The 12,094-nt window shown below is 43.7% G+C and overlaps 1 protein-coding gene across 4 annotated transcripts in view; it reads right to left on the bottom strand.

Annotated features, from left to right (window-relative positions):
• The window catches only part of plxna4 (plexin A4), a 532,456-nt gene that overhangs the window by 160,689 nt on the left and 359,673 nt on the right, over window positions 1-12,094 (bottom strand). For all 4 annotated transcript variants that reach the window (XM_052033450.1, XM_052033449.1, XM_052033451.1 and 1 more), the window contains exon 7: window positions 10,733-10,886. In XM_052033450.1, the coding sequence (XP_051889410.1) occupies window positions 10,733-10,886 (154 nt within the window). The remainder of the gene's footprint in view (window positions 1-10,732; window positions 10,887-12,094) is intronic.

The following is a 12,094-nucleotide window of genomic DNA, read 5'->3' on the forward strand; positions in this document are numbered from 1 at the left end:
TAACCTACCAGCCCGCTTGTCTTTGGGACGTGGGAGGAAACTGGAGCTCCTGAAGGAAACAGATAAGTCACAGTGAATGTGCAAATTCTACCCAGACAGCATCAGTGGTTGGTATTGAACCAGGATCACTGTAGCTTTGAGCAGCGTGGGTTCAACAGGCAGGCTTTCCAGCCTGAGAAAACTGTGGATGTTCATACTGCCACCTTACGATCCACCAGGCATCTACCAGCGGATCACAGGCACCTCAAGCTTGGAACTCTTGCTGAGCAGAAGCTGTCCTACCACCTCCACTCAGGAATTGTTCAATTACTGGCATACACATGAAGGAATCAATTCTGCCCCCAAAGGTTTGCTACCTGTAGGTCAGTTTTGAATTTTGCTTCACTATATCCTCATACCACCCTCTGGGATGTTGAAGGTGCTATATAATTTCTGCAGGCCAGTAGGGCCACACCCACAGGAACTGCCTGCTTGGGTCTGGTTGCCCTGATGCCATTTAAACCTTGATTCATGCTGCACCATTGCCCACTATATGAAAAGAAAATGCTTATACCTAATCTATCAATAATGATTCCTAATTGATGACTTAAGTCACTGGCTGACTTTGTCCTACCTTGGTATTGTGTTTTTCCTCCTGACTCATTGATTATGTAATTACGTTCTCTTACCTCATTGACTATGTAATTATCGTCCCTTACTACATTGATTGTGTCATTTGCCGGCTTTATGCAGGAGAGATGAACCATGCAATTGGATTTCCACAGTGAATTGCATTGAATGTATTGGATGGGAAAAGAGTTAACCTCGTTACTGCAGCTGAAGTTGAACGTGTTGGTTAAAGGTTCTATTTATCCTGTATGTTAGCACTGCCAGCCCTCTCAGAGGGAATAAACAGCCATCTCCGACACCTGTGGAACCACGGATCACCTTGATATTGGGCACGGATATAGCAGGTTACCAACAATGCCAGCATAGAAGGCAACCAATGTTGGTACTTGGAGCAGCACCAGCATCTTGACCATGCCTCCACTTCTGTTGCTAAGTTACAGGCTCCTCCCCCATGGTTCAAAGTGGAAAAGTTTCAGGCACTCCACTGGCCCCAAATTTGCCCTGAACAGCCAAAGGCATAATCATAGGACAACTTCCTATGAAAACAGCTTATCATAACATGACATAGGCACCCTAGGATTCTCACAATTGGAACCCTGCTCATTCAACGCATGTAGTCATTTTTCCCCAGGGCTAGGGAAGCAAGAACTAGAGGGCACATGTTTAAGGTGAGGGTGGAAAGATTTACGAGGAACCTGAGGGACAACTTTTTCCACCCAGAGAGTGGTCAGTATATGGAATGAGCTGCCAGAGGAAGTGGTTGAGCCAGGTACATTAACAACATTTAAGAGACATTTAGGCAGGTACTTGGACAGACAAGATTTAGAGGGATATGGGTCAAACACAGGTAAAAGGGACTAACTTAGATGGGCATCTTGGTCAGCATGGACCAGTTGGGCCAAAGGGCCTGTTTCTGTGCTGTATGACTCTATGACTCATTGGAAAGTGGATGAAGCATTAGAGAGCAGACAGGAGCACATGCACAGAGGGCAACTCACCCAACACTCCACTGGCCTGATATACAGCCCAAAACACAGTCTGTCCAAAGTTTATCCAATACACAGCACACCAGGTATACCACCTGCCTAATACATAGCTTAAGCACTCCATAGTTTATCTAATACATAGACTACTATCTAGCCCAGCTAATAACAGGTTTGCCTGATACAGCAGCCAATACACAAATCACCCGATATAAGGACTACCTGATGCACACCCCATTCACTACACAGTCCAGTATATGACCCAATACACTGCCCGGTACAGCCCAACCAATGAACAGCTCACCGTGGCTTGTTGATCAATTCACAGCCAATTTTATTTTTCATCTTTCACAATGAATTTTCAAAAACAAATCAGATGGTGCATGGAATAGGTGCCCCACCCTTCCCCTGTCCCACTCCACCTCCCCCGCCCCTTCACTTCTCTCCTCAACCCCCTCTCTCTCCCCTGGACCCCCACTTGTCCATTGTGCCCTGCCAATGACTGAAACTCCTCACTTCCCTGGCTCCTACGTAACACATCTCCCACATTTCCTACTGGGCTGAGCTGCCTCGTGGCAGCAGACAGAGAGATAAATCAATCCACACAAATCACAAATGACAATTAATCTATCTAAATTTTGCATGATATATCGCTGTTAGCATCGCTCATTGTTAACCATCTGCTCCTGATTGTTTTGACAGCCTTGTTAAATATCTCATTTTAATGGTCTGTTGACCGACACCTCGAGCAAGGCTTCCTAATGGCAGTGCAGTGAGATTATTCTTCCAGGCGTATTGTCCCATGGGCATGGCTTTGTGTTCCGCAAAAGACTTGGAATTCATGATTGGGAGAGGTGGTCTGGGCTGGCTGTGTGGTCTTGCCTTAAGGCCAGACAGGCAAACCATAGCAAACCTTTGGTGAGAGGTCACTTCTTTCCGTCTCCCTTCCTTAACCTGCTGAGTCCAAAGAGTTTCTCTCACTTACTGCATATTCACCTTGAAGTCACAGTCATGAGTCCTGGCAGGCACTTGAGTACATTATTCCGGTTGACTCCTCCATATGTTCTCCAAGTTGCTCCTATATAACTCAATGTAACTGCACTGTGTAATGAATTGACCTGTACAAACTGTATGCAAGACAAGTGTTTCACTGTACCTCGGTACAAGTGACAATAATAAACCAGTATCAATACCAATACTAGGGTGGGTTGTGCAGAATTGTTGCAAGTGAAAGGTTAAGGGCCATGTCCCCATTCAGAGTGCAGCACTGAGAGTTCTCCTGGCCAGATGAAGGCCCCCAACCCAAAACGTAAACTGTTCATTTCCCTCCACAGATGCTGCCTGTCCCACTGAGTACCTCCAGCAGTTGACTTTTCGCTCCAGATTCCATCATCTGCAGTCTCGTGTGTCTCCGTTCTCCTGGCCTCCTAACCAAAATTTACTCTGCAACCAACTTCACCAAACAAAGACGAACCTCTCACTTTCATAGAACATAGAACAGTACAGAACAGGAAAAGGCCCTTCGGCCCACCACGTCTGTGCCGACCACAATGCCAATCTAACTAATCCCATCTGCTTGCACGTGGTCCATATCCCACTATCTCTGCCCACGCATGTCCCTGTCTAAATGCCTCTTAAAAGTTGTTATTATATCTACTTCCACCACCTCCCCTTGCAGTACGTTCCAGGCACCTACCACTCCCTGTTTAAAAAAGTCACCTCGCAAATCTCCTTTAAATTTTCCCCCTCTCACCTTAAACCTATGTCCTCTAGTATTTGACATTTCCACCCCGCGAGAAACACTATCTGGTATTGGTATTGGTATTGGTTTACTGTTGTCACTTGTACCGAGGTACAGTGAAAAACTTATTTTGCATACCGTTTGTACAGATCAATTCATTACACAGTGCAGATACCCTATGTATGCCTCTCAGAATTTTATATACTTCTTTCAAAGTCACCGCTCAGCCTCCAACACTCCAAAGGAAACAATCCAAGTTTGTCCAACCTCTCCTTATAGCTACGCAGGGAAAGCCACTGCATACCACATTGGTTAGGAATGCTGATTTAATGATGAGTGCGCCCGGAGAGACCTCAACCAGCCAACACTGTGCTTAAGTTGGTAACGGCCTTCATGTAACAATCAGTCTTTCACAACCAACTCAATATATACAGATATGAACACACGCAGTATAAACTTTTGAATGTAATTTCTTAAAAGTTTAATATGGGACAGATAACCATGGAAAATTCAACTAGAAAATAGCTAGGTATATTGTAGCAGCTATTTTCCCGAACCCATCAATAGCCTAAAGGTAGAGGCTGGGGAAATGGGCACGAAATGGCATCTAGTTGAGGAGGTAGATCTCTCCCACCAACACCTCCTCCCCTCATCCACCATTCTTCAGAGCTGCTTGGAAAGAGTCCAACAGAGATACACACAACATCTATATTATTGGTTTCATATTATTATTCCACAACTCTGTTACCATTTGAGACAAGGAAAGAAACCCCTGCATGGAGCCTTTCTCTGCTCTCCTTTCTCCCAAATGCATTGACCCATTGTCCACGTACACAAACTGCACCTATTAAGGTAAATGAATAAGTTTCCTAAGTGACCATCACTCACCCATTAAGCCTTGTGAGTAGGTGAGGTTTGACAGGCTACTCGGAGGGCATCAGGGCCAAGCTTGGCACCCACCCCACACGACCAGCAAAATTCTCAGGATAGCTGTTGGAGACCCTAGTCATGCCATGCAGTACCCATCCGCAAAGGCCCCACCTCCAACCCTCGCTAAGTTCATAGTAAAGGGGCTTAGCTCAGTTTATAGTAAAGACCCTACAACCCTCACTTGCTGTCAGTCCTCTGCTTCCTCACTCAGGCTATGCTCCCTCATTCTTAACAGTCTTGGAAATTTTATTTTTAAGCCTCAAACTAAGTGTGCAGTTGGTTCCAGGAGAAACTACATCAACCACATTACTGTGAGACTGGAGTCACAAATAGGCCTTACCAGTTAAGTACAGCAGATCTCCTTCTCTTAAAAGTATTGGATGGGTATTTATGATTTTTTTTAATGGGTTTTCATTATTACTGACATGAGCTTTACAATTCAAGGTTTCACTTCCAATTAATTAGATTCCTCAACAGCCAGTGTGAGTTTCAAAGTCTTGCCTCCAGATCCAGTAATGTACTCACTACACTGCTGTACCCTTGATTTATCGTATGGCGATTTACCGTACTCTCTGCCCCTCCTCACTTACATTTCCCAGATGTCAGCGGTGATAGATTAACTCACTCGGGAGGCTTGAAGCACTTAGTTCTCAGAATGCAGATAGATGTCCCACTCTGTTGATTCCAATGTACAGTTCAGCCTTGGCATCACAGTGTGTTACTGCGACATAAAGTCTGTACTAAACTGGTGTTACTCCTGAGAATGAGATAAAGCTGCTCCTGGATACTTGACAGGAAAACAGAGAGTGCTCCCGATGTCCTGGATAACATTCAGCTTTTACCTTTCCCAAAAGCAAATCAGTTGATCATCCTTCAAGCTTTGGTGGGTCAGCCTCTGAGCAAGACCCAATCCAGAGCACACAAACCTGACTGGGACTTCAGTGCTGTCCCTAGGGAATGCTGCACTTTCTGAGCAGGTCACCATTTAGACAAGAGATAAACAAAGACCTAGTCTGAGTATAGCTGTGGAGTTGTCCTCAGTATCCTGGCTGATCAGCATCACAAAAAGAAAATATCTAGTCCTTGATATAATGTGGGGTCTTGCTGTATATAAATTGACTGCTGTGCTTTGTACATTACAATAGGGATTACAAATCTAAATACCTCATTACCTGTAAATGGCTTGGCAAGTCCTAAGATTGGGAAAGACACTGTGTAGAAGCAAATCTCTCTTTTCATATCATGGGATCTTGCTGTGTACAAAATGGTTTCTGTGTTAACCACAATAGTCACTGCTCTTCGTATTTATGGTAGTATGTTTTGGTGCTGATAAGGATCCATAAAGATGCTAGAATTTTATTTGTCTTCTCATGAAAAGAAACAACTTTGATTCTCAAGATCTGGGTAATGAAAGAAACTCTGAGCCCACTAAAGGACCACAGCTGCAGGGTTTCAAACAAAAACATCGACAATTCCTCTCCCCCCCCCACAGATGCTGCTCGACCCACTGAGCTCCTCCAGAAGATTGTTTGTTGCTGTAAGATCAGAACATTTGCACTAAAAATGGAGGCCACATTGTCCTCTGCCAGTCTAACGAAGAGTTGACCAGATGACCCCTTCTAGTGGCATCTACTGAGGGATAAACATTAGCCAGAAGACTGAAGATAACTCCCCTGCCCCTTGAACCACTTCATGTCAGTTTTAATTGGTAACGATGTGTCAGCCAAAGAATTTGAGGCATGGGGGTGTACATGATCTACCACCAATGTCTATTGGACAATACTGCAAACACCGTTAATTTACTCAGTCTATTTAAAGAGCAGAGGAATCAGAGATTGCTGCAACGTCTCCCGGTAAAAGCAGGATAATTTCTCCAAAAACTGCAGCAGTGAGGATAAATATATAGGTATAAATTATTGGCATGAACTCAATCTCAACCATTTATAGTAGTGTCATCAAATTGGTTAAACATAAGAGTTAACCAACGATCTCCACTCTACCTGGCAATAATGTTGTCACTATTGGTAATTTTGAACAAAGCTTTGGGATCTTTTATGTCAATGTGAGAGGAAGGGGACTCAAACCCATGACCTTTTGACTCAGAGCAAAAAGCGTTAACTCTGAGCCACAGCGTGAATGAAAAACACTAGAGCTTGGAAATTCCTGGTTTAAATTGAGCATATTCATCCAGAGATCATTCAACATTGATTTTCCAATGAAAAGCTAGACAGCTTTCTTTAAGTCTAATTTAATCATAAATTTGTTGAAAATGCAATTTTATTGACACCAAGACATTTCCCCATTTAGTATGTCTATCCACCGCTACACACATTTTCTATTTAATTACTTTAATATTTATTTGCGTGCCTCTGTATTTTTAATGTAATCCTGGCTGGCATTCAGAACACATCAGCTAGTCTGAGAATCTAACCAGTCAGATAATTTAAAATGTAATTAAAATATTGACAGAGAGGAATGCCTGAAAATTAATATTATTTTTCCCATTAAAGGTGCTGACTTGGTAAATGGCATTGAGAAACTGCATCAGTTTGAATTAATCTGGTTTCAGCCGATGCAAGACAAGGAGTAGGATAGCTGGGATAGAGTTCCTTCTCTGTTCCACTGGGGCAGCATCCTCCGAACCACAGGAGCCCCCACGAGCGATGGTGGAATTTTACTTGCAAATCAAATTGCTGATCTCTTACGCTTATCAAAAAAATGCAGATGCCGCAAATCTGAATCAGAAACAGAAAATTCAGGAAACACCAGCAGATCTTGCAGCAGCTACGGAGAGAGGTACAGAGTTCATGTTTCCTAAGATGCTGCCTGACACGCTGAGTGTGTCCAGTATTTTCTGTTTCAGCTGATTTTTTTTATATATGCTAGGTCACACACAACCTCAAAAAAACTGGTCAGAGCCCTCAGGGTGAATTACTCAGGGTGACTGGCTGCATCATGGTCTGGTACGGCAATTCAAATGCGTAGGAACGTAGGGAGCTGCAGAGAGTAGTGGACTCTGCCCAATACATCATGGGCACATCCCTCCCTACCATTGGTAGTATCTACAGGAGGCGCTGTCTCATGAAGGCAACATCCATCATCAAAGATCCCCACCATCCGGGCCATGCTGTCTTCTCACAGCTGCCATCAGGCAGAAGATACAGGAGCCTCAAATCCCACACCACCAGGTTCAAGAACAGCTACTTCCCTTCAGTTCTTGAACCAACCAGCAAAACCCAAATCACTGCAGTTTAGCAACACTATGACCACTTTGATTGCTTTGCACTAAAATGGACTTTGTTTTTTTTGTTCTAATTGTGTTCTTTCTTATAAAAATTGTGTACAATTTATATTTAATTTGTTTTTCTTGTGAATGCTGCTTATCTGATGCTCTGTGCCTGTGCTGCTGCAAGTAAGTTTTTCATTGCACCTGTGCATACAAGTACTTGTGCATATAACAATAAGCTCAACATTAACGTTGACTCATCATGCTGAGCTTCTGCTGCAACCACTTTCAGACCTCTGAAGAGGTTTCAAAAAAGTAAACTGGATTTCTTGAGCACTAGAAGCTTCAGTGGATGAATCCTGGAAGTTTCTACAAACAGTTCACCCAGAGAGACCTCAACCAGCCGACACTATGCTTAAGTTGGTAATGGCCTTCATGTAACAATCAGTCTTTCACAACCAACTCAACATATACAGATATGAACACACGCAATATAAACTTTTGAATGTAATTTCTTAAAAGTTTAATATGGGACAGATAACCATGGAAAATTCAACTAGAAAATATCTAGGTATATTGTAGCAGTTATTTTCCTGAACCCCTCAATAGCCTAAAAGTAGAGGCTGGGGAAATGGGCACCAAATGGCCTCCCACCAACACCTCCTCCCCTCATCCACCATCCTTCAGGGCTGCTTGGAGAGAGTCCAACAGAGATACACGCAACAAAACTAATCCCTTTGTAAAGTGTGCAACTTATTGATCAGTGCAGAAGTCAGCTGAACTGACAAACCTAAATTCCAGGAGCAATTGATTTTCCTGTAAGGTTAAGCACGAGCTACTCCTCTGAACATCTAGCCATTCTAACAAGCAATGCACCTCCAGGTAGCAATTTCCTTTCCACTTACCTTAATGGGCACAATTCATTTGAGTACAATTTGCTTGTAAGACATTTCAGTTTACAGCTATATTTTCCACAAACCTTTCAAATCATGATGGTCTGTCAGTGAAAGTTAAGAGCTAGAAGGGCATGATACCTGACAACAAGAATTGAAGTAAGAGTCTGCAACTTGCCTTTATCCTATGCCTGAGAAGAAACAGGTGTCAGGTCTTGCATCAAATGAGCTGACAGAGAAAGTGATTGAGGCAGATACAATAACAACATTTGAAAGACATTTGGATAGGTACATGGATAGGAGGGGATTAGAGAAGTATGAGCCAAACGTGGGCAAATGGATCGAGCTTAATGGACACCATGGTCAGCATAGATGAGTTGGGCTGAAGGGCCTGTTTCTGTGCTGTATTACTCAAGAATAGAAAATACAAGCGACAAGAAGTAGGCAGCGTATTTTATTTTAGAAAGGGTGATTTCCCTCCTTTGTAAACACAAGAAAATCGGAGTGGAGTCGGCCACCTGGTCCCTCAACTGCCCCACCATTCCATATGATCATGGCTGATCTACCCCAGGCTTCAACTCCTTCCCTAAACCAGACCCCCTTGCCCTCAATCCCCTGATCTTTTAAAAAGTTATCTACCTCCATTTTAAATACATCTAATGAGCTAGCCAAGAGTCAAAAAAGGAGCATGAAATAAAGGTGAGCTTGTAAAATTTTAGGAGGTGTATGTTGTTCCAGATGTTCCATGTCCTTAGCAACAGATCAAATAAATTCCTCGGAGCACATGGAGTGATGCTGTGGGGGTAGGTGTCAGGATCTGTACCTGTGAACTCAAAGTCATGTTTGGTTGGATTAGGGGGCAAGTTGTACCAGGGTGTGCACACACAGAGAATCATAGAATTACACAGCATGGAAACAGGGCCTTTCAACCCAACTTGTCCATGCCGACCAAAGTGTCTTCCTGAGCTAGTCCTATTTGCCTGCATTTGGCCCATATCCCTCTGAACCTTTCCGATCCATGAACCTGTCCAAATATCTTCTAAGTGTTGTAATTGTAGCCGCCTCTACCACTTCTCTTAGTAGCTCATTTCCTTTACCTACCACCCTTTGTGAGAAAAACTTACCTCTCAGGTCCCCTTAAATCTTTCCCCTCTCACCTTAAACCAACACCCTCTAGTTTTATTCCTTACCATGGGAAAAAGATTATAACCATCTACCTTATCACTGCACTTTCTCTGTAGCTGTGACACTTTACTCTGTACTATTATTGTTTTTACCTGTACTAGATCAATGCACTCTGTACTAACCCAATGTAACTGCACTGTGTAATGAATTGACCTGTACAATCGGTATGCAAGAGAAGTTTTTCACTGTACCTCAGTACAAGTTACAATAATAAACCAATACCATGCCCCTTTTGACTTTATAAACCTCTTTAAGATCTCCTTCATTCTAAGGAGAACAATTTTGCCCATTTTAAGTTCAGTAAACATTTATCCCTCCTTTTGCATTTCCATGGTACATTCCTCTACCCACATTTATAATATTAATTTCCTCTATAAACTGTCATGTGATTACATTTTCTTTTACTTATTCATGCTGCAATCCTTCCAATAGCGTATTATTACTATGGCAGCTTCAAACATCAACATGGGCACAGGAATGTAGAAGAGCAAGGTACAGCATTTAAGACCATGACACAGGAGCAGAATTAGGCCATTCAGCCCATCAAGTCTATTCCGCCATTCAATCATGGCTGACTTTTTTTTCAACCCCATTCTCTAGCCTTCTCCCTGTAACCCTTAACTCCCTTTACCAGTCAAGAACCTGTCAATCTCTGCCTTAAATACACCCAAAGACTTGGCCTCCACAGCCCTCCGTGGCAACAAATTCCACAGATTCACCACCCTCTGGATGAAGAAATTCCTCCTCATCTCAGTTCTAAAGGAACGTCTCTTTATTCCGAGGCTGTGCAACATGGAAAATAAGTTTGAGGAAAAGGGGAAAAATATCAGGTCTCTGGGTAAGGAACAGGGCTACGTGAATAACTGAGCATTATTCCAAGACGTGGCACAGGAACAACAGGTTGAAAGGCATCCATCTGAAAAGCTCAATAATTAGTTGCATCCAATTTTTAACATAACAACTCACATCTGAGGTGAGGAAAAAGTTGTTTGGCAGCAGTCCCATCACCGTGGTTGCCTCCATCAACACCACTCACTTGTTGGAGGAGCCTCTACCATGAAGAGTAACAGAGGCACCACCATGAATTTCATTCCAGCAGAAAACTCAAGAGTTTCCCCCTCTATTGTCTAACTGGAGAGTGCGCACTCACCATTCTGCCTCTTACCTTCATCTGTCAGGATTCGAGGCACCTCCCTCTCTGCCGGAGAAATGCACTTGATGATATTCCCCATCACCAGTCCGTCCATCTCTGCAAAGTCTTCAAACGTGCAGTTGACTCCCGCAGAGAGCTCAGGAACATTGTGAGCCTCCAGCACCAGCTGAGAAAGGGAACAAACAACATCAGAGGTTGGGTCCGGTCAGAGTAGACTCCAATGTGCAATGGAGGGGGACCAGCACATATTCAACAATGCCTCATTTCACTCAGCACTTCCTTCTGCCACAATCCCTCCCTTACAGTACATCATGATATGACTACAAGGGGTTGGCCATTCAGGTCTGGGAGGAGAAAAAATTACTTGGAAAGCTGTGAATAAGAACATAAGAATTAAGATCAGGAGTCGGCCCTTTGAGCTTGCTCTGTCATTTATCATGATCAGTGCTAATCTTCTACCTCAGCACCATTTTCCTACACCATCTCTACATCACTTAATTCCCTGAAGATCCCAAAACCTATTGATTTCTGTTTCGAATAGGTCTCAACAGCCTGCCTGGGTAGAGAAAGCACCAACTCCTGAGTGAAGTAGTTCCTCCTCACCTCATCCCTAAATAGCCAATCCCTTATCCTGAGACTGTGACCCCTTGTCAAGTCAAGTGAAACGTCTTCCCTGCATCCATCCCTGTTGACCCCTGCAAGAATTTTGTTAGTTTCAGTGAGGCCAGTGGTACTTTCTTCTCCAAAGTATGGACGTTCATCCAGGGAGTATCAGTCAAGGCTGGGATGGCCAGATTTAGAGATCAAGTGAATCCTGGGATAGGGAGACTGGGTGAGAATGTGAACGATTTCAAAACCCAGCCATAACCTTGCTGAATGATGGAGCAGGTTCAATTTAAGTTCTTATTCTATCAGAGGAACTTAACTCTGCAAAAAAAGCATTTTTTAATCTCCAACCTGATGGCCTTAACATCGATTTCTCTAACTTTGTAACCCCACCCCTTCTTTATCTTCCCCCCAACTCCTTTGTCTTCCCGTATTCCTGTGGCTCCCTTCCCCTGCATTGATGACCTGCCCATCTCCTCTCCTCCCTTCCCCCATCCTTTATTCCATGGTCCACTGCCCTCTCCTACCAGATTCCTTCTTCTTCAGCCCTTTGCTTCTACCTCTCAGCTTATTACATCTTCTCTCCCTCCCCCACCCACTTCCTCCCCCCCTCACCTGGTCTCGCCTATCACCTGAACTCACCTATCCCGTGCCTGCGTGTGCTCCTCCCCCTTCCACACCTTCTTATTCTGACTGCTGCCCTCTTCCTTTCCAGTCCTGATGAAGGGTCTCAGCCCAAAACATCAACTGTTTATTTCTCTCCATGGT

The sequence above is a fragment of the Pristis pectinata genome, chromosome 19 (genome assembly GCF_009764475.1).
Source record: "Pristis pectinata isolate sPriPec2 chromosome 19, sPriPec2.1.pri, whole genome shotgun sequence".
In the NCBI taxonomy this organism is placed as follows: Eukaryota; Metazoa; Chordata; class Chondrichthyes; order Rhinopristiformes; family Pristidae; genus Pristis; species Pristis pectinata.